This window comes from Hirundo rustica, unplaced genomic scaffold (assembly GCF_015227805.2).
Source record: "Hirundo rustica isolate bHirRus1 unplaced genomic scaffold, bHirRus1.pri.v3 unplaced_BUSCO_293860at7742, whole genome shotgun sequence".
Lineage (NCBI taxonomy): Eukaryota > Metazoa > Chordata > Aves > Passeriformes > Hirundinidae > Hirundo > Hirundo rustica.
This window is the reverse complement of record NW_026690720.1, coordinates 48210-70135: the sequence shown is the minus strand read 5'-3', so window position 1 is coordinate 70135 and position 21926 is coordinate 48210. Positions and strand designations below refer to the sequence as shown.

The 21926-nt window shown below is 60.3% G+C and overlaps 2 protein-coding genes across 2 annotated transcripts in view; one reads left to right on the top strand and one right to left on the bottom strand.

Moving 5' to 3' along the window:
* Positions 1–344: 344 nt before the first annotated feature.
* On the top strand, positions 345–8064 carry LOC120748254 (probable cytosolic iron-sulfur protein assembly protein ciao1; the record flags this gene model as incomplete). Its single annotated transcript, XM_040054368.2, has 5 exons — positions 345–540; positions 1423–1514; positions 2821–3019; positions 3779–3857; positions 5652–8064. Coding segments are annotated over 5 exons (813 nt in total), but the record flags the coding sequence as incomplete, so codon positions are not given.
* Positions 8065–8657: 593 nt separating this feature from the next.
* The window catches only part of LOC120748253 (U5 small nuclear ribonucleoprotein 200 kDa helicase-like), a gene marked incomplete at its 5' end in the record, with an annotated part of 59241 nt that continues 45972 nt past the window's right edge, over positions 8658–21926 (bottom strand). Inside the window, 7 exons of the mRNA XM_040054367.2 lie at positions 8658–9364; positions 10040–10132; positions 10693–10774; positions 12714–12874; positions 15812–15988; positions 18383–18526; positions 20559–20680. Of these exons, the coding sequence (XP_039910301.1) occupies positions 9221–9364; positions 10040–10132; positions 10693–10774; positions 12714–12874; positions 15812–15988; positions 18383–18526; positions 20559–20680 (923 nt within the window). The remainder of the gene's footprint in view (positions 9365–10039; positions 10133–10692; positions 10775–12713; positions 12875–15811; positions 15989–18382; positions 18527–20558; positions 20681–21926) is intronic.

The following is a 21926-nucleotide window of genomic DNA, read 5'->3' as shown; positions in this document are numbered from 1 at the left end:
CCCCCCAACCCCCCCCCGTTCCCAGCTGGCCGTGTCCCTGTTCCCAGTATCCCCAGGACCCCGTGTCCCTGTTCCCAGTACCCCCAGTATCCCCAGTACCCCCAGTACCCGTGTCCCTGTCCCCATGTGGCCGTGTCCCCATTCCCAGTGTTCCCAGTACCCCCAGTACCCGTGTCCCTGTCCCCAGCTGGCCGTGTCCCCATCCCCAGTACCCCCAGTGTCCCCAGTACCCGTGTCCCTGTCCCCAGCTGGCCGTGTCCCCATCCCCAGTACCCCCAGTACCTCCAGTACCCCGTGTCCCTGTCCCCATGTGGCCGTGTCCCCATCCCCAGTGTCCCCAGCTGGCTGTGTCCCTGTCCCCAGTATCCCCAGTATCCCCAGTGTCCCCAGTACCCGTGTCCCTGTCCCCAGTGGCCGTGTCCCCGCAGGTGGTGGCCACTCTGGAGGGACACGAGAACGAGGTGAAGTCGGTGGCCTGGGCACCCTCGGGGACGCTGCTGGCGACCTGCAGCCGTGACAAGAGCGTCTGGGTCTGGGAGGGTGAGTGACAGTGACACCAGTGACACCGGTGACACACCAGTGACACACCGGTGACACACCAGTGACACACCAGTGACACCAGTGACACACCAGTGACACACCAGTGACACCAGTGACACACCAGTGACACCAGTGACACCAGTGACACACCAGTGACACACCAGTGACACCAGTGACACACCAGTGACACACCAGTGACACACCAGTGACACACCAGTGACACACCAGTGACACCAGTGACACACCGGTGACACACCAGTGACACACCAGTGACACACCAGTGACACCCCTGGGACGCTGCTGGCGACCTGCAGCCGTGACAAGAGCGTCTGGGTCTGGGAGGGTGAGTGACACTGACAGTGACACCAGTGACACACCAGTGACACACCAGTGACACCAGTGACACACCAGTGACACACCAGTGACACACCAGTGACACTGACAGTGACACACCGGTGACACACCAGTGACACACCAGTGACACCAGTGACACACCAGTGACACCAGTGACACCAGTGACACCAGTGACACCAGTGACACACCAGTGACACCAGTGACACACCAGTGACACACCAGTGACACTGACAGTGACACACCGGTGACACACCAGTGACACACCAGTGACACCAGTGACACACCGGTGACATCCCAGTGACATCCCAGTGACAGTGACACCAGTGACCACACTGACCCCACTGATGCTGACCTGTGTCCCCTGACCCCTGTCCATGACCCGTGACCCCTGACCCCTGTCCGTGTCCCCTGACCCCCTGACCCCTGTCCGTGACCCCTGACCCCTGTCCGTGACCCCTGACCCCTGCCCGTGACCCCTGACCCCTGCCCGTGACCCCTGACCCCTGCCCCCTGCCGGTGTCCCCGCAGTGGACGAGGAGGAGGAGGAGTTTGAGTGTGTCAGCGTGCTCAGCGCACACACACAGGACGTCAAACACGTGGTGTGGCACCCCAGCCTGCAGGTGAGGGACACACCTGGGACACACCTGGGGACACCTGGGGACACACCTGGGGACAGCTGGGGACACAGCTGGGACACACCTGGGGACAGCTGGGACACACCTGGGGACACCTGGGGACACACCTGGGACACACCTGGGACACACCTGGGGACAGCTGGGACACACCTGGGGACACCTGGGGACACACCTGGGACACACCTGGGGACACACCTGGGACACACCTGGGACACACCTGGGGACACACCTGGGACAGATGGGGACACCTGGGGACAGCTGGGACACACCTGGGACACACCTGGGGACAGATGGGGACAGATGGGACACACCTGGGGACACCTGGGACACACCTGGGACACACCTGGGGACACACCTGGGACACACCTGGGACACACCTGGGACACACCTGGGGACACACCTGGGACACACCTGGGACACACCTGGGGACACACCTGGGGACACCTGGGGACACACCTGGGGACACACCTGGGACACCTGGGGACAGCTGGGACAGCTGGGGACACACCTGGGGACACACCTGGGGACACCAGGGACAGCTGGGACACACCTGGGACACACCTGGGGACACACCTGGGACACACCTGGGAGACACCGGGGACACACCTGGGGACAGCTGGGACACGCCTGGGGACAGCTGGGACACACCTGGGACAGCTGGGGACAGCTGGGACACAGAAACACACCTGGGGACACACCTGGGGACACACCTGAGGACAGCTGGGGACACAGAGGACAGCTGGGGACACCTGGGAGACACCTGGGGATGCCTGGGACACCTGGGGACACACCTGGGGACACCAGGGACAGCTGGGGACGTCTGGGACACACCTGGGGACAGCTCAAACTCACCCAGGGACCCCCAGCCCCGGTCAGTGTCCCCAATGTCCCCATTGTCCCCAGGTGCTGGCCAGCGCCAGCTACGACGACATGGTGTGTGCCAGTGTCCCCAATGTCCCCTGCTGTCCCCAATGTCCCCAGTGTCCCCAATGTCCCTGCTGTCCCCTGTGTGTCCCCAGGTGCTGGCCAGCGCCAGCTACGACGACACGGTGTGTGCCAGTGTCCCCTGTGTCCCCAATGTCCCCAGTGTCCCCACTGTCCCCAATGTCCCCACTGTCCCCATGTCCCCTGTGTGTCCCCAGGTGCTGGCCAGCGCCAGCTACGACGACACGGTGTGTGCCAGTGTCCCCAGTGTCCCCTGTGTCCCCAGTGTCTCCACTGTCCCCATGTCCCCAATGTCCCCAATGTCCCTGCTGTCCCCATGTCCCCAGTGTCCCCTGTGTGTCCCCAGCTGCTGGCCAGCGCCAGCTACGACGACACGGTGCGCCTGTACCGCGAGGACGAGGACGACTGGCTGTGCTGCGCCACGCTGCAGGGGCACACCTCCACCGTCTGGGCGCTGGCCTGGGAGCGCGGCGGGCAGCGCCTGGTGTCCTGCAGCGACGACCGCACCCTGCGCGTGTGGCAGCACTGTGACACCCAGGGACACGGTGAGGGACAGGGACAGGGGACAGGGGACAGCAGGGGACAGCAGGGACAGGGACAGCAGGGACACGGTGAGGGATGGAGCGCTCGGGGCAGAGCCTGGTGTCCTGCAGCGACGACCGCACCCTGCGCGTGTGGCAGCGCTGCGAGGGACAGGGACAGCAGGGACACGGTGAGGGACAGCAGGGGACAGCAGGGACAGGGACAGGGACAGGGACACGGTGAGGGATGGAGCGCTCGGGGCAGCGCCTGGTGTCCTGCAGCGACGACTGCACCCTGCGCGTGTGGCAGCGCTGCGAGGGACCGGGACAGCAGGGACACGGTGAGGGACAGGGACAGGGGACAGGGGACAGCAGGGACAGGGACACGGTGAGGGATGGAGCGCTCGGGGCAGCGCCTGGTGTCCTGCAGCGACGACCGCACCCTGCGCGTGTGGCAGCGCTGTGACACCCAGGGACACGGTGAGGGACAGGGGACAGGGACAGGGGACAGTGGGGACAGGGATGGGACAGGGATGGGACAGGGACAGTGGGGACAGTGGGGACAGGGATGGGACAGGGACAGTGGCAGGGAGAGGGACGGGAAGGAGAGGGAAAAGAGGAGAGGGAAAAGGGGAGAGGGAAAAGGGGAAGGAGGAGGGGAGAGGGAGGGAGGGGAGGTGCCCCAATGTCCCTGCTGTCCCCATTGTCCCCGTGTCCCCAGTGTCCCCAATGTCCCCAGTGTCCCCAATGTCCCCAATGTCCCCATTGTCCCCGTGTCCCCAGGCAGCGGCTCGGAGCCCAGCTGGAAATGCGTGTGCACCCTGTCCGGGTACCACGGGCGCAGCATCTACGACGTGGCCTGGTGAGCACGGGGACATGGGGACAGCATGGGGACATGGGGACATCAATGGGGACAGCATGGGGACAATGGGGACATGGGGACATCACTGGTGAGCACGGGGACATGGGGACAGCATGGGGACATGGGGACATCACTGGGGACATTGGGGACATGGGGACATCACTGGTGAGCACGGGGACATGGGGACAGCATGGGGACATGGGGACATCACTGGGGACATGGGGACATCACTGGGGACATTGGGGACATGGGGACATCACTGGTGAGCACGGGGACATGGGGACAGCATGGGGACATGGGGACATCACTGGGGACATGGGGACATCACTGGGGACATTGGGGACATGGGGACATCACTGGTGAGCACGGGGACATGGGGACAGCACGGGGACAATGGGGACAGGGGGACAGCACGGGGACATGGGGACATGGAGACAGCATGGGGACATTGGGGACAGCATGGGGACATGGGGACATCACTGGGGACAGCATGGGGACATCACTGGGGACAGCATGGGGACAGCATGGGGATATGGGGACATGGGGACATCACTGGTGAGCACAGGGACATGGGGACATCACTGGGGACAGCATGGGGACAGCATGGGGACATCACTGGTGAGCACGGGGACATGGGGACATCACGGGGACAATGGGGACAGGGGGACAGCACGGGGACATGGGGACATGGAGACAGCATGGGGACATTGGGGACAGCATGGGGACATGGGGACATCAATGGGGACATGGGGACATCACTGGGGACATGGGGACATCACTGGTGAGCATGGGGACATGGGGACATCACTGGGGACATGGGGACATCACTGGTGAGCACGGGGACATGGGGACATCACTGGGGACATGGGGACATCACTGGGGACAGCATGGGGACAGCATGGGGACATGGGGACATCACTGGTGAGCATGGGGACATGGGGACAGCATGGAGACATGGGGACATTGGGGACATCACTGGGGACAGCATGGGGACAATGGGGACATTGGGGACATGGGGAGAGCATGGGGACATGGGGACAGCACGGGGACAGCATGGGGACATTAGGGACAAAGGGGGCACTGGGGACAGCTGGGGACACCGAGGACACTTCACTGGGGCCCTGTGACCCTCCAGGTGCCACCTCCCTGGGACCCTGTCCCCTTCCACAGCCCATCCAGGTGTCACCTCCCCAGGACCCTGTCCCCTCCCTGTGACCCCTGGGACCCTTGGGGTGTCACCGCCCTGCTGACCCCTGCAGGTGCCACCTGTCCCCTCCCTGACCCCGGCCATGTCCCCATGTGACCCCTGACCCCAGCCATGTCCCCAGCTGTCCCCGTCTGACCCCTGACCCCGGGTGTGTCCCCGTGTGACCCCTGACCCCTCTCTGACCCCCGTCTGACCCCTGCCCCAGCCGTGTCCCTGTGTGACCCCTGACCCTGGCCATGTCCCCGTGTGACCCCTGACCCCTCTCTGTCCCCTCTCTGACCCCTGACCCGGCCGTGTCCCCAGGTGTCCCCTGTCTGGCCCCGACCCCAGCCGTGTCCCCGTGTGACCCCTGACCCCTCTCTGACCCCTGACCCCAGCCATGTCCCCATGTGACCCCTGACCCCTCTCTGACCCCTGACCCCAGCCGTGTCCCCGTGTGACCCCTGACCCCTCTCTGACCCCTGACCCCAGCCATGTCCCCATGTGACCCCTGACCCCTCTCTGACCCCTGACCCCAGCCGTGTCCCCGTGTGACCCCTGACCCCTCTCTGACCCCCGTCTGACCCCTGCCCCGGCCGTGTCCCCAGGTGTCACCTGACGGGCGCGGTGGCCACGGCGTGCGGTGACGACGCCGTGCGCGTGTTCGAGGAGGCGGCCCCGGGCGCGTCCCCGCTGTCCCCGGTCACCTTCGCGCTGTGCGCCCACGTCCCCCGCGCCCACGCCCAGGACGTCAACGGCGTGGCGTGGCACCCGCGGGAGCCCGGGCTGCTGGCCACCTGCGGCGACGATGGTGACATCGCCCTGTGGCGCTACCAGCGCCCCGACGGCCCCTGAGCGACACCGGGGACACCGGGGACACCCAGGGGACACTGGGGACACCCAGGGGACATCGGGGACATCGAGGGGACATCGAGGGGACACCCAGGGGACACCGGGGACATCGCCCTGTGGCGCTACCAGCGCCCCGACGGCCCCTGAGCGACACCGGGGACATCGAGGACATCGAGGGGACACTGGGGACATCGAGGGGACATCGCCCTGTGGTGCTACCAGCGCCCCGACGGCCCCTGAGCGACACCGGGGGGACACTGGGGACATCGGGGACACCCAGGGGACACCGGGGACATCCAGGGGACACTGGGGACATCGCCCTGTGGCGCTACCAGCGCCCCGACGGCCCCTGAGCGACACCGGGGACACTGGGGACACCCAGGGGACATCGGGGACATCGAGGGGACATCGGGGACATCAGGGACATCGCCCTGTGGCGCTACCAGCGCCCCGACGGCCCCTGAGAGACACCGGGGGGACACCGGGGACACCGGGGACACCCAGGGGACACCCAGGGGACATCGGGGACATCGAGGGGACATCGAGGGGACACCCAGGGGACACCGGGGACATCGCCCTGTGGCGCTACCAGCGCCCCGACGGCCCCTGAGCGACACCGGGGACACCCAGGGGACATCGAGGGGACACCCAGGGGACACCATGTCCTCTGAGGGGACATCGAGGGGACACCCAGTGCTCTGAGGGGACACCCAGGGGACACTGGGGGACATCGAGTGCTCTGAGGGACACCGGGGGGACACTGGAGGATATCAAGGGGACATTGGGGACATCGAGGGGACACCCAGGGGACACTGGGGGACATCAGGGGACACCCAGTGCTCTGGGGGGACACCAGGCACCCTGGGGACATCCAGGGGGACACCGACTGCTCTGGGGGACACCCAGGGGACACTGGGGGACATCGAGTGTTCTCAGGGACACCGGGGACGTCTGGGGGGACACTGAATGCTCTGAGGGACATCGAGGGGACACCCAGGGGACACCATGTCCTCTGAGGGGACACTGGGGGACATCGAGTGCTCTGAGGGACACTGAGTGCTGTGGGGGAACATCCAGGGGACACTGGGGGACATTGAGTGCTCTGAGGTGACACCCAGGGGACACCCAGGGGACACTGGGGGACATCGAGTGTTCTCAGGGACACCGGGGACACCTGGGGGGACACGGAGTGCTCTGGGGGGACACGGCCACCCTGCCCGGCCTCCAGGACAGCCCAGGGCTCTCCAGGAGCCTCCTGTGGCCTCCGGGATCCCCCAAAGTTCTCCAGACCTCGGTGGCCTCTGGGATCCCCCTGTGGCCTCCAGGACCCCTCCAGGACCCCTCCGGGACCCCTCCGGGATCTCCCGATGTTCTCCAGGAGATCTCAGTGGCCTCCAGGAGCCTCCTGTGGCCTCTGGGATCACCCAAAGTTCTCCAGGAACATTCCAGGAGCTCCCAAAGTTCTCTGGAACCTCCCTGTGGCCTCCAGGATCTGTCACCGTCCCCCAGGAGATGTCACTGTTCTCCAGGAGCTCCCAGTGACCTCCGGGGTTCCCCAGTGTTCTCCAGAACCCCCCGTGCCCTCCAGGACCTCCCAGAGACCTCCAGGACCCTTGCTGTGACTTCCAGAACATCTCAGTGACTTTCAGAATTCCCCAGGGTTCTCCAAGACCCCCTGTGGCCTCCAGGATCCCCCCATGTTCTCCGGGATCACCCCACATGTTCCAGGATCACCAGTGTTCTCCAGGATCCCCCCACGTGCTCCAAGACCACCTCACATGCTCCAGGATCCCCCCATGTTCTCCGGGATCACCCCACATGTTCCAGGATCACCAGTGTTCTCCAGGACCACCCCATGTTCTCTGGGATGACCCCACATGCTCCAGGATCCCCCCACGTGCTCCAAGACCACCCCACGTTCTCCAGGATCCCCCCACGTGCTCCAGGACTATCCCATGTTCTCCAGGATCACCAGTGTTTCCCGGGATCACCCCATGTGTTCCAAGACCACCCCATGTTCTCTGGGATCCCCCCACGTTCTCTGGGATCCCCCCACGTGCTCCGGGACCTTCCCAAACCCCCCGGCCCCCCCCGTGTCCCCCTCCCGTCCCTCGGGATCCATGGGGATCTGTGGGGAGCTCCTGCCCCAGAGCCAATAAAAACCCAAAGAGCTCCTGGAGAAGCCCCCGGGTCCTGCGCGGGCTTTGGGGCGACCTGGGACCGGCAGGGACCCCAAAGAGTTCGGGGTGTGGGGATTGGGGACCCCAAAGAGTTCGGGATCCAGGGAATTGGGGACCCCAAAGAGTTCGGGATCCAGGGAATTGGGGACCCCAAAGAGTTCGGGATCCAGGGATTCGGGGTGTGGGAATTGGGGATTCCAAGGGTTTGGGGTCCAGGAATTGGGGATTCCAAGAGTTCGAGGTCCAGGAATTTGGGATGCAGGAATTTTGGGTTTCAGGAATTTGGGATCAGGGAATTTGGGGATTCCAAGGGTTTGGGGTCCAGGAAATTTGGGATCAGGGAATTTGGGGTGCAGGAATTGGGGATTCCAAGAGCTTGAGGTCCAGGAGTTTGGGACGCAGGAATTTTGGGTTTCAGGGAATTTGGGGTGCAGGGGTTTGGGACGTGGGAATTTGGGATCAGGGAATTTGGGGTGCAGGGGTTTGGGACGTGGGAATTTGGGATCAGGGAATTTGGGGTGCAGGGGTTTGGGACGTGGGAATTTGGGATCAGGGAATTTGGGGTGCAGCACCGAGGCCGAGTCGGATCCTGAAGTTTATTCCAACCTTACAAAAAACTCTGTACAAAACATCCAAACCCTAAAAACCACCGGGAGAACGCGGGAGCGGGGATTTGGGGGATTCTCATGGGATTCTCTGGGGTTTTTTGGGACTTTAAGGGATCTTTTGGGACTCGGACTCTCTGGGGCATTTCGGGACTCAGATGAACTCTGGGATTTTTGGGACTCGGGGATTTTTTGGGACTGGGATTATTTTGGACTCTGGGATTTCTGGGACTGGGATTTTTGGGACTCTGGGATTTTTGGGACTGGGATTTTTGGACTTGGGGATTTTTTGGGACTGGGATTTTTGGGACTGGGATTTTTGGGACTGGGATTTTGGGACTGGGATTTTTGGGACTCTGGGATTTTTGGGACTGGGATTTTTGGGACTCTGGGATTTTTTGGGACTGGGATTTGTGGGACTGGGATTTTTGGGACTGGGATTTTTGGACTTGGGGATTTTTTGGGACTGGGATTTTTTGGGACTGGGATTTGTGGGACTGGGATTTCTGGGACTGGGATTTCTGGGACTCCGTGCGTCCGTCAGTCGGAGTCGGAGTCGCTCTCGGCCTCTTTGACGTCCACGCTGAATTTGTACTCCTGGTCGCAGCCCATGTAGGCGTCGCTCATGAAGTAGAGCGTGTAGTGCTGCGCGCCCGGCGCCGGCGCCACGAAATCCAGCTTCACCTGGCACCCGCGGGCACGCGGTGTCACCCACGGGTGCTCAGTGTCACCTCAGTGTCACCCGCGGGCACGCGGTGTCACCCAGTGTCACCCAGTGTCACCCGTGGGCATGCGGCGGCACACGGTGTCACCCACGGGTGCTCAGTGTCACCTCAGTGTCACCCACGGGCACACGGTGTCACCCAGTGTCACCTCAGTGTCACCCACGGGCACCAGCTGTTATCTGCTGTCACCCACTGTCACCCAGCCCACGGCATCGTGGTGTCACCCACTGGCATCCAGGGACACTCGCTGGCACCCAGTGTCACCCAGTGTCACCCAGTGTCACCCGGCCCACGGCACTGCGGTGTCACCATCACCCAGTGTCACCCGCTGGCACCTGGCCCACGTCACCTTGGTGTCCCCCTGTGTCAGCCCCCCTGTGTCACCCATCCCGGGGTCACCTCCGTGTCACCACCCCCAGTGTCACCAAGCTGCTGTCACCCTCTGTCACCTCCCCAGAGTCACCCTGCTGGTGTCACCCACCCTGTGTCACCCCCGCCACCACCACCCCTGGTGTCACCCATCCCATGTCCCCAGTGTCCCCAGTGTCCCCCAGTGTCCCCCGGTGCCACCCCAGTGTCCCCCCGGTGTCCCCCAGTGTCCCCCCGGTGTCCCCCAGTGTCCCCCCAGTGTCACCTTGGCCTTCTGCTGCAGCGTCAGGCGTTTGATGGAGATGAGGCTGTTGGACTTGGAGTCACCGATCACCACCCACCAGCCCTCCTCCCGCTTCTGTGGGGACATCGGGGACATCGGGGACATCAGGGACACTGTCACCCCAGTGCCACCCCAGTGCCACCCCCCAGCCCTCCTCCCGCTTCTGTGGGGACATCGGGGACATCAGGGACACTGCCACCCCAGTGCCACCCCAGTGCCACCCCAGTGCCACCCCAGTGCCACCCCCCAGCCCTCCTCCCGCTTCTGTGGGGACATCGGGGACAGCGACAGAGACACGGGACAGGGACTCTGAGACTTGGGGACAGACCCATCCCACCCCATCCCATGGATCCCATCCCATGGATCCCATGGATCCCATCCCATCCCACCCCATCCCATCCCATCCCATCCCATCCCATCCCATCCCATCCCATCCCATCCCATGGATCCCATGGATCCCATCCCATCCCACCCCATCCCATCCCATCCCATCCCATCCCATCCCATCCCATCCCATCATCCTGTCCCATGGATCCCATCCCATGGATCCCATGGATCCCATCCCATCCCATCCCATGGATCCCATCCCATCGATCCCAATCCCACTGATCCCGTCGATCCCAACCCCGCGGTACCTGTGGGAACAGCGGAGCGATGACCGGCCCGGTGACCTCCTCCTCCCGCTCCAGCTGCACCAGCACCACCACGGGGCCGCCGCTGGGGACAGGGAATGGGAACAGCGGGGTCACATCCCGATCCCAAACCCAACCCCAAACCCACCTCAAACCAACCCCAGCACCACCACGGGGCCACCGCTGGGGACAGGGAATGGGAACAGCGGGGTCACATCCCGATCCCAAACCCAAACCAACCCCAAACCCAACCCCAAACCCACCCCAAACCAACCCCAAACCAACCCCAAACCAACCCCAGCACCACCACGGGGCCGCCGCTGGGGACAGGGAACGGGAACAGGAACAGTGGGATCCTGATCCCGATCCCAAACCCAAACCCAACCCCAACCCCAACCCCAGCACCACCACGGGGCCAGCGCTGGGAATGGAGCAATGGGACCAGGAACAGCGGGATCCTGATCCCGATCCCAACCCCGATCCCAACGATCCACAGCAACCTGCGGATGCTGTCCCTGTCCCCACCTCGTAGGACAGCTCCATGCTGGGGCAGCGGCTGCAGAAGCGCGCCACGATCCCAAAGATCCCGATCCCATCCCAGTGACCCCAATGATCCCGATCCCATCCCAGTGACCCCAATGACCCCAGTGACCCCAATCCCATCCCAGTGACCCCAATGACCCCAATCCCATCCCAGTGACCCCAATGACCCCAATCCCATCCCAGTGACCCCAATCCCATCCCAGTGACCCCAATGACCCCAGTGACCCCAATCCCATCCCAGTGACCCCAATGACTCCAGTGACCCCAATCCCATCCCAGTGACCCCAATGACCCCAGCGACCCCAATCCCATCCCAGTGACCCCAATGACCCCAGTGACCCCAATCCCATCCCAATGACCCCAGTGACCCCAATCCCATCCCAATGACCCCAATGACCCCAATCCCATCCCAATGACCCCAATGACCCCAATGACCCCAATCCCATCCCAGTGACCCCAATCCCATCCCAATGATCCCAGTGACCCCAATCCCATCCCAGTGACCCCAGTGACCCCAATCCCATCCCAATGACCCCAATCCCATCCCAATGATCCCAGTGACCCCAATCCCATCCCAGTGACCCCAATGACCCCAGTGACCCCAATGACCCCAGTGACCCCAATCCCATCCCAGTGACCCCAATGACCCCAATCCCATCCCAGTGGCCCCAATGACCCCAGTGACCCCAATGACCCCAATCCCATCCCAATGATCCCAGCGACCCCAATCCCATCCCAATGACCCCAATCCCATCCCAGGGACCCCAATCCCATCCCAGTGACCGCAGTGACCCCAATCCCATCCCAGTGACCCCAGTGACCCCAATCCCATCCCAGTGACCCCAATCCCATCCCAGGGACCCCAATCCCATCCCAATGATCCCAGTGACCCCAATCCCATCCCAGCGACCCCAATCCCATCCCACTGACCCCAGTGACCCCAATGATCCCAGCGACCCCAATCCCATCCCAGTGTCCCCAATCCCATCCCAGTGACCCCAATGACCCCAATCCCATCCCAGTGACCCCAATCCCATCCCAATGATCCCAGTGACCCCAGTGACCCCAATGACCCCAATCCCATCCCAGTGACCCCAATGACCCCAGTGACCCCAATCCCATCCCAGTGACCCCAATGACCCCAATCCCATCCCAGTGACCCCAATGACCCCAGCGACCCCAATCCCATCCCACTGACCCCAGTGACCCCAATGATCCCAGCGACCCCAATCCCATCCCAGTGACCCCAATCCCATCCCAGTGACCCCAATCCCATCCCAATGACTCCAATCCCATCCCAGCGACCCCAATGACCCCAATCCCATCCCAGCGACCCCAATCCCATCCCAATGACCCCAATCCCATCCCAGTGACCCCAATCCCATCCCAATGACCCCAATCCCATCCCAGGGACCCCAATGACCCCAGTGACCCCAATCCCATCCCAGTGACCCCAATGACCCCAGGGACCCCAGCCTCACCTGCGGATGTTGTCCCTGTCCCCCACCTCGTAGGACAGCTCGATGTTGGGGTAGCGGTTGCAGAAGCGCGCCACGTCGGCGATCTGCGCCTCGGGCAGCTGCAGCAGCGCCGTGCGCTCCTCGTCCTCCATCTCCATGATGTCGAAGACGCTCTCCACGCCCTGCAAGGGCCGCCGGCGTCACCCGCCCCGCCCCGCCCCGCCCCGCCCCGCCGCTCGTTAATTAACCGGGTTAATTGCCGCGGGGGCTCGGGGGAACCCGGCCCCTGGCCAGAGCTCATCCGTCGATTGCTAATTGCTGGAGGAATTGCGGGTGCTCCGCCGCTGGAGATCTCGTGGGGTGCTCGTTAATTGGGGGAGGAACCCGGGGGTCTCGTTAATTGGGGGAGGAACTCGGGGGTGCTCGTTAATTGGGGGAGGAAATGGAGGGTCTCATTAACTGGGGGAGGAACTCAGGGGATTTTCATTAATTGGTGGAGGAAATCGAAGATCTCATTAATTGGGGGAGGAACTCAGGGGATTTTCGTTAATTGGTGGAGGAAATCGAGGGTCTCATTAATTGGGGGAGGAACTCAGGGGTGCTCGTTAATTGGGGGAGGAAATCAGGGGATTTTTGTTAATTGGTGGAGGAAATCGAGGGTCTCATTAATTGGTGGAATAACTCAAGGGGTCTCGTTAATTGGTGGAGGAACTCAGGGGATTTTCATTAATTGGTGGAGGAAATCGAAGATCTCATTAATTGGGGGAGGAAATCAAAGATCTCGTTAATTGGGGGAATAACTCAGGGATTTTCATTAACTGGGGCAATAATTCAGGGGATCCCAACCCCTCACGAGAGTTCATCAATTGCTCGTTAATTGGGGCAATAACTCAGGGGGTCTCGTTAATTGGTGGAGGAACTCAGGGCATCTCAACCCCTCACCAAAGCTCATCAGCTGCTCGTTAATTGGTGAGAATAATTCAGGGGAGCTCTTTAATTGGGGAATAATTTGGGGGATCCCAACCCCTCACAAGAGTTCATCAATTGCTCGTTAATTGGGGCAATAACTCGGGGGATTTTTGTTAATTGGTGGAGGAAATCGAAGGGTCTCGTTAACTGGGGGAATAACTCGGGGGTCTCATTAACTGGGGGAATAACTCGGGGGTCTCGTTAATTGGGGGAATAACTCGGGGGTCTCGTTAATTGGTGGAGGAACTCGGGGTACCTCAACCCCTCACCAAAGCTCATCAGTCGCTCATCAGTTAATTGGTGAAATAATTTACGGGATCCCAAGCCCTCACAAGAGTTCATCAATTGCTCGTTAATTGGTGGAAGAACGTGGAGGGGGTCTCATTAATTGGTGAAAATAATTCAGAGGATCTCATTAATTGGTGAAATAAGGCAGGGTATTGCACCCCAAAAGAGCTCACCAGGTGCTCGTTAATCGGTGAAAATAATCCAGGGGATCTCATTAATTGGGGGATAATTCAGGGGATCCCGAGGCCTCACAGGAGTTCATCAATTGCTCATTAATTGGGGGAGTAACCTGGGGGCGGTCTCATTAATTGGGGGAATAATTCAGGGGATCCCAAGGCCTCACAGGAGTTCATCAATTGCTCATTAATTGGGGGAGTAACCTGGGGGCGGTCTCATTAATTGGGGGAATAATTCAGGGGATTTTCATTAATTAGGGGAATAACTCAGGGGATTTCCATTAATTAGGGGCATAACTCAGGGATCTCATTAATTGGTGCAGGAACTCGGGGTATCTCAACCTCTCACAAGAGCTCATCAGGTGCTCGTTAATTAGTGAAAATAATTTGGGGTATCTCAGTAACTGGGGGAATAACGCAGGGTATTGCACCCCAAAAGAGCTCATCAGGTGCTCGTTAATTAGTGGGATTGAGGGAATCATTCAGGGCGTCTCATTAACTGGGGGAATAGCTCAGGGGACCCCGTTAATTGGGGGAGTAACTCAAGGGCCTCGTTAATTGGGGGAGTAACTCAGGGAACCTCATTAATTGGGGGAGTAACTCAAGGGCCTCATTAATTGGGGGAGTAACTAAAGGACCTCATTAACTGGGGGAGTAACTCAGGGAACCTCGTTAATTGGGGGAGTAACTCAAGGGCCTCGTTAATTGGGGGAGTAACTCAAGGGCCTCGTTAATTGGGGGAGTAACTCAAGGGCCTCATTAATTGGGGGAGTAACTCAAGGGCCTCGTTAATTGGGGGAACACCTTGGGGTACCTCAACCCCTGACGAGCTCGCCAGACGCTCGTTAATTAGTGAAAATGACTCATCAGTTGATCTGTTAATTGGTGGAACAACCCGGGGCTCCCTCACTAATTAGGGGAGCACCCTCCTCCCTGGTGGAAGCTTTTCCCTCCCGGGCCCCCCCGAACCCGCACAGCTCCGCCCAAACTCCGGGGCCACGGGCTGGGAATTCCGGCTTGTCCCAAAAATCCGACATTCCCGTGCCCCGGGTGTCCCCAGTGTCCCCTGGCTGTCCCTGGCTGTCCCCAGGGTGTCCCCTGGCTGTCCCTGGCTGTCCCCAGGGTGTTCCCTGGCTGTCCCTGGATGACCCTGGCTGTCCCCAATGTCCCCTGGGTGTCCCTGGGTGTCCCCTGGCTGTCCCCAGTGTCCCCTGGGTGTCCCTGGGTGTCCCTGGGTGTCCTCAATGTCCCCTGGGTGTCCCTGTGTGTTCCTGACTGTCCCCTGTTGTCCCCAGTGTCCCCAGGGTGTTCCCTGGCTGTCCCCAGTGTTCCCTGGCTGTCCCCTGGCTGTCCCCTGGCTGTCTCTGGCTGTCCCCAGGGTGTTCCCTGGCTGTCCCCAGTGTCCCCAGGGTGTCCCCTGGCTGTCCCCTGGCTGTCCCCAGGGTGTTCCCTGGCTGTCCCTGGATGACCCTGGCTGTCCCCTGGCTGTCCCCAGTGTTCCCTGGCTGTCCCTGGGTGTCCCCAGTGTTCCCTGGCTGTCCCCTGGGTGTCCCCTGGCTGTCCCCAATGTCCCCAGGGTGTCCCCTGGCTGTCCCCAATGTCCCCAGGGTGTCCCTAGGTTGTCCCCTGGCTGTCCCCAGTGTCCCCAGGGTGTCCCCAGTGTCCCCAGGGTGTCCCCGGCCGTACCTTGTCCGTGCAGCGTTTGATGTGCTCGGAGGTGAAGTGCGGCAGCTGTTTGAGGTACGAGTCCTTGGACCACATGGCCTGAGTGACCATCTGGGCCAGCTCCATGGCGGCCAGCGCCGGGCTGAGCCAGCCGTTGCTGGAGAGCACGTCCACACAGGCCTGGATCAGCCGGATCGCCTGGAGAGACGGACAGATGGACAGATGGACACAGGTCAGTGACAGGGACAGTGACAGTGACACAGCCGTTGCTGGAGAGCACGTCCACACAGGCCTGGATCAGCCGGATCGCCTGGAGAGACGGACACACGGACACAGGTCAGTGACAGTGACAGTGACACAGCCATTGCTGGAGAGCACGTCCACACAGGCCTGGATCAGCCGGATCGCCTGGAGAGACGGACACACGGACACAGGTCAGTGACAGTGACAGTGACAGTGACACAGCCGTTGCTGGAGAGCACGTCCACGCAGGCCTGGATCAGCCGGATCGCCTGGAGAGACGGACACACGGACAGACGGACACAGGTCAGTGACAGGGACAGTGACAGTGACACAGCCATTGCTGGAGAGCACGTCCACACAGGCCTGGATCAGCCGGATCGCCTGGAGAGATGGACAGATGGACACACGGACACAGGTCAGTGACAGGGACAGTGACAGTGACACAGCCATTGCTGGAGAGCACGTCCACGCAGGCCTGGATCAGCCGGATCGCCTGGAGAGACGGACACACGGACACAGGTCAGTGACAGTGACACAGCCAGCCTGGACACACGGACACACGGACACACGGACACAGGTCAGTGACAGTGACAGTGACACAGCCAGCCTGGACACACGGACACACGGACAGATGGACACAGGTCAGTGACAGTGACACAGCCAGCCTGGACACACGGACACACGGACACACGGACACAGGTCAGTGACAGTGACACAGCCAGCCTGGACACACGGACACACGGACACAGGTCAGTGACAGTGACAGTGACACAGCCAGCCTGGACACACGGACACACGGACAGATGGACACAGGTCAGTGACAGTGACACAGCCAGCCTGGACACACGGACACACGGACACACGGACACAGGTCAGTGACAGTGACACAGCCAGCCTGGACACACGGACACACGGACAGACGGACACAGGTCAGTGACAGTGACAGTGACACAGCCAGCCTGGACACACGGACACACGGACAGATGGACACAGGTCAGTGACAGTGACACAGCCAGCCTGGACACACGGACACACGGACACACGGACACAGGTCAGTGACAGTGACACAGCCAGCCTGGACACACGGACACACGGACACACGGACACAGGTCAGTGACAGTGACACAGCCAGCCTGGACACACGGACACACGGACAGATGGACACAGGTCAGTGACAGGGACACAGCCAGCCTGGACACACGGACACACGGACAGATGGACACAGGTCAGTGACAGGGACACAGCCAGCCTGGACACACGGACACACGGACAGATGGACACAGGTCAGTGACAGTGACACAGCCAGCCTGGACACACGGACACACGGACACACGGACACAGGTCAGTGACAGTGACAGTGACAGTGACACAGCCAGCCTGGACACACGGACACACGGACAGATGGACAGAGGTCAGTGACAGGGACAGACAGTGATGGTCAGTGATGGTCAGTGACGGTCAGTGACACAGACTGGCATGGGGACCCCATGGGATGGAGCCAGGCTGGAACAGTTCCTGGAGAACTGACCCATGGGATGGAACAGTCCTGGAGAACTGACCCATGGGATGGAGCAGTCCTGGAGAACTGACCCATGGGATGGAACAGTCCTGGAGAACTGACCCATGGGATGGGATCCCTGCAGAACTGACCCATGGGATGGAACAATCCTGGAGAACTGACCCATGGGATGGGATCCCTGCAGAACTGACCCATGGGATGGAACAGTCCTGGAGAACTGACCCATGGGATGGAACAATCCTGGAGAACTGACCCATGGGATGGAGCAGTCCTGGAGAACTGACCCATGGGATGGAACAGTCCTGGAGAACTGACCCATGGGATGTAATTCCTGCAGAACTGACCCATGGGATGGAATTCCTGGAGAACTGACCCATGGGATGGAACAGTCCTGGAGAACTGACCCATGGGATGGAACAGTCCTGGAGCACTGACCCATGGGATGGAACAGTCCTGGAGAACTGACCCATGGGATGGGATCCCTGGAGAACTTGACCCCATGGAATTCCTGCAGAACCTCCTGATCCCTCCCTGCTCTCGCTGCCCATAAATCCCAGGATCCCGTTCCCATCAGGGCTGTGGGACCCCGTTCCCATCAGGGCTGTGGGACCCTGTTTCCATCATGGATATGGGACCCCGTTTCCTGTGGGATGTGGGACTCCGTTTCCCGTGAGGGCTGTGGGACCCTGTTTCCATCAGGGCTGTGGGACCCCATTTCCCGTCAGGGCTGTGGGACCCCGTTTCCCATCATGGATACAGGACCCCGTTTCCGTCAGGGCTGTGGGATATCTGCGGCTCCTGGCCCCAGGAGCCCCTGGCCGTGCCCCCACCTTGCTCAGGATCTCCTCGGTGTCCGACTGCAGCTCGGCGCTCAGCTGCATCCGTGACAGGTGTGCCTGCAGCAGCAGGTTGGTCTTGACGTGGGGGTCGTTGAATTTGGGGTTGGTCAGCTTGTGGGGCACCTTCTGGGACAGCTGGGGGCGGGGGGAGCCGTCAGTGATCCGCCCCAAAACAGCTCCGGCCCCACGGGCGTTGGGATTGCTGAGCGCTCATCCCCGTCCTGATCCCATCCATCCCACGGACCCCACTCCATCCCGTCATTCCCACTGATCCCACTGATCCCACCAGTGACACTGATCCTATCGATCCCACGGACCCCACTCCATCCCGTCATTCCCACTGATCCCACTGATCCCACCAGTGACACTGATCCTATCGATCCCACGGACCCCACTCCATCCCGTCATTCCCACTGATCCCACTGATCCCACCAGTGACACCGATCCCATCCATCCCACGGACCCCACTCCATCCCGTCATTCCCACTGATCCCACTGATCCCACCAGTGACACTGATCCCACTGATCCCACCAGTGACACTGATCCCATCCATCCCACGGACCCCACTCCATCCCGTCATTCCCACTGATTCCACTGATCCCATCAGTGACATTGATCCCACTGATCCCACTGATCCCATCAGTGACATTGATCCCATTGATCCCATCCCATCAGTGACACTGATCCCATTGATCCCATCCCATCAGTGACACTGATCCCATTGATCCCATCCCATCAGTGACACTGATCCCATTGATCCCATCAATGACATGGATCCCACTGATCCTATCCCATCAATGACATTGATCCCAATGATCCCATCCCACCAGTGACACTGATCCCATTGATCCCATCAATGACATGGATCCCACTGATCCTATCCCATCAATGACATTGATCCCATTGATCCCATCCCATCAGTGACACTGATCCCACTGATCCCATCCCACTGATCCCATTGATCCCATCCCAATCCCATACCTGTCCCAGCAGGTTGTCCTCGTGGTGCCGGATCGGGATGTTCCCATTGACCCCACTGATCCCAATCCCATTGATCCCAATCCCACTGATCCCAATCCCGTACCTGTTGGAGCTGGTTGTCCTTGTGGTGCCGGATCGGGATGTTCCCATTGATCCCAATCCCATTGATCCCATCCCAAACCCATTGATCCCAATCCCATTGATCCCATCCCAATCCCATTGATCCCATCCCAATCCCATTGATCCCATCCCAATCCCGTACCTGTTGGAGCTGGTTGTCCTTGTGGTGCCGGATTGGGATGTTCCCATTGATCCCAATCCCATTGATCCCATCCCAATCCCATTGATCCCATGGATCCCATCCCAATCCCATACCAGTCCCAGCAGGTTGTCCTCGTGGTGCCGGATCGGGATGTTCCCATTGATCCCATCCCAATCCCATTGATCCCATCCCAATCCCATACCTGTCGCAGCAGGTTGTCCTCGTGGTGCCGGATCGGGATGTTCCCATTGATCCCAATCCCATTGACCCCATTGATCCCAATCCCATTGATCCCAATCCCAATCCCGTACCTGTCGGAGCAGGTTGTCCTCGTGGTGCCGGATCGGGATGTTCCCATTGACCCCATTGATCCCATCCCAATCCCATTGATCCCATCCCAATCCCATACCTGTCCCAGCAGGTTGTCCTCGTGGTGCCGGATCGGGATGTTCCCATTGACCCCATTGATCCCAATCCCATTGACCCCATTGATCCCATCCCAATCCCATTGATCCCATCCCAATCCCATTGATCCCAATCCCGTACCTGTCTCAGCAGGTTGTCCTCGTGGTGCCGGATCGGGATGTTCCCATTGACCCCATTGATCCCAATCCCATTGATCCCATTGATCCCATCCCAATCCCGTACCTGTCGGAGCAGGTTGTCCTCGTGGTGCCGGATCGGGATGTTCCCATTGACCCCATTGATCCCAATCCCATGGATCCCATGGATCCCATGGATCCCGTACCTGTCTCAGGAGGTTGTCCTCGTGGTGCCGGATCGGGATGTTCCCATTGACCCCATTGATCCCACCCCAATCCCATTGATCCCAATCCCGTACCTGTCGGAGCAGGTTGTCCTCGTGGTGCCGGATCGGGATGTTCCCATTGATCCCAACCCCATTGATCCCGTGGATCCCGTACCTGTCGCAGCAGGTTGTCCTCGTGGTGCCGGATCGGGATGTTCTCGTACTCGGCGGCGTTGGAGATGATCTCCAGCAGCCCCCGCACCTTGGTCTTGGCGTTGAGGGACATGCTGAACAGCTCTGGGGGAAAACGCAAAAAAACGGGAACTCAGGGGGAAAACCCGAACCCCGGGATCCTCTGGAAGGAAAATAAACAAAACCAAAACAAATATCCCAAAATTGGGACTTTGGGGGGGCAAAAAAACAGATTTTTTAGGGGTAAAACAGCCAAACCCAGAGATTCTTTCGGGGAAAACACCAAACCCCAAGGAATTTTTTGGGGGAAATCCCCAACCACAGTTATTTTTTTGGGAAATCCCCGTGTGCACAGGGATGTTTTTGGTAAGTCCCCGTGTGCAGACGGGTGTTTTTGGTAAATCCCCGTGTGCAGACGGGTGTTTTTGGTAAATCCCCGTGTGCAGACGGGTGTTTTTGGTAAATCCCCGTGTGCACATTGATATTTTTGGTAAATCCCCGTGTGCAGACGGGTGTTTTTGGTAAATCCCCGCGTGCAGACGGATGTTTTTGGTAAATCCCCGTGTGCAGACGGGTGTTTTTGGTAAATCCCCGTGTGCAGACGGGTGTTTTTGGTAAATCCCCGAGTGCAGACGGGTGTTTTTGGTAAATCCCCGTGTGCAGACGGATGTTTTTGGTAAATCCCCGTGTGCAGACGGGTGTTTTTGGTAAATCCCCGTGTGCAGACGGGTGTTTTTGGTAAATCCCCGTGTGCAGACGGGTGTTTTTGGTAAATCCCCGTGTGCAGACGGGTGTTTTTGGTAAATCCCCGTGTGCACTGGGATGTTTTTGGTAAATCCCCGTGTGCAGACGGGTGTTTTTGGTAAATCCCCCGTGTGCAGACGGGTGTTTTTGGTAAATCCCCGTGTGCAGACGGGTGTTTTTTGGTAAATCCCCCGTGTGCAGACGGGTGTTTTTGGTAAATCCCCGTGTGCAGACGGATGTTTTTGGTAAATCCCCGTGTGCAGACGGATGTTTTTGGTAAATCCCCGTGTGCAGACGGGTGTTTTTGGTAAATCCCCGTGTGCAGACGGGTGTTTTTGGTAATCCCCGTGTGCAGACGGGTGTTTTTGGTAAATCCCCGCGTGCAGACGGGTGTTTTTGGTAAATCCCCGTGTGCAGACGGGTGTTTTTGGTAAATCCCCGTGTGCAGACGGGTGTTTTTGGTAAATCCCCGCGTGCAGATGTTTTTGGTAAATCCCCGTGTGCAGACGGGTGTTTTTGGTAAATCCCCGTGTGCAGACGGGTGTTTTTGGTAAATCCCCGTGTGCAGACGGGTGTTTTTGGTAAATCCCCGCGTGCAGACGGGTGT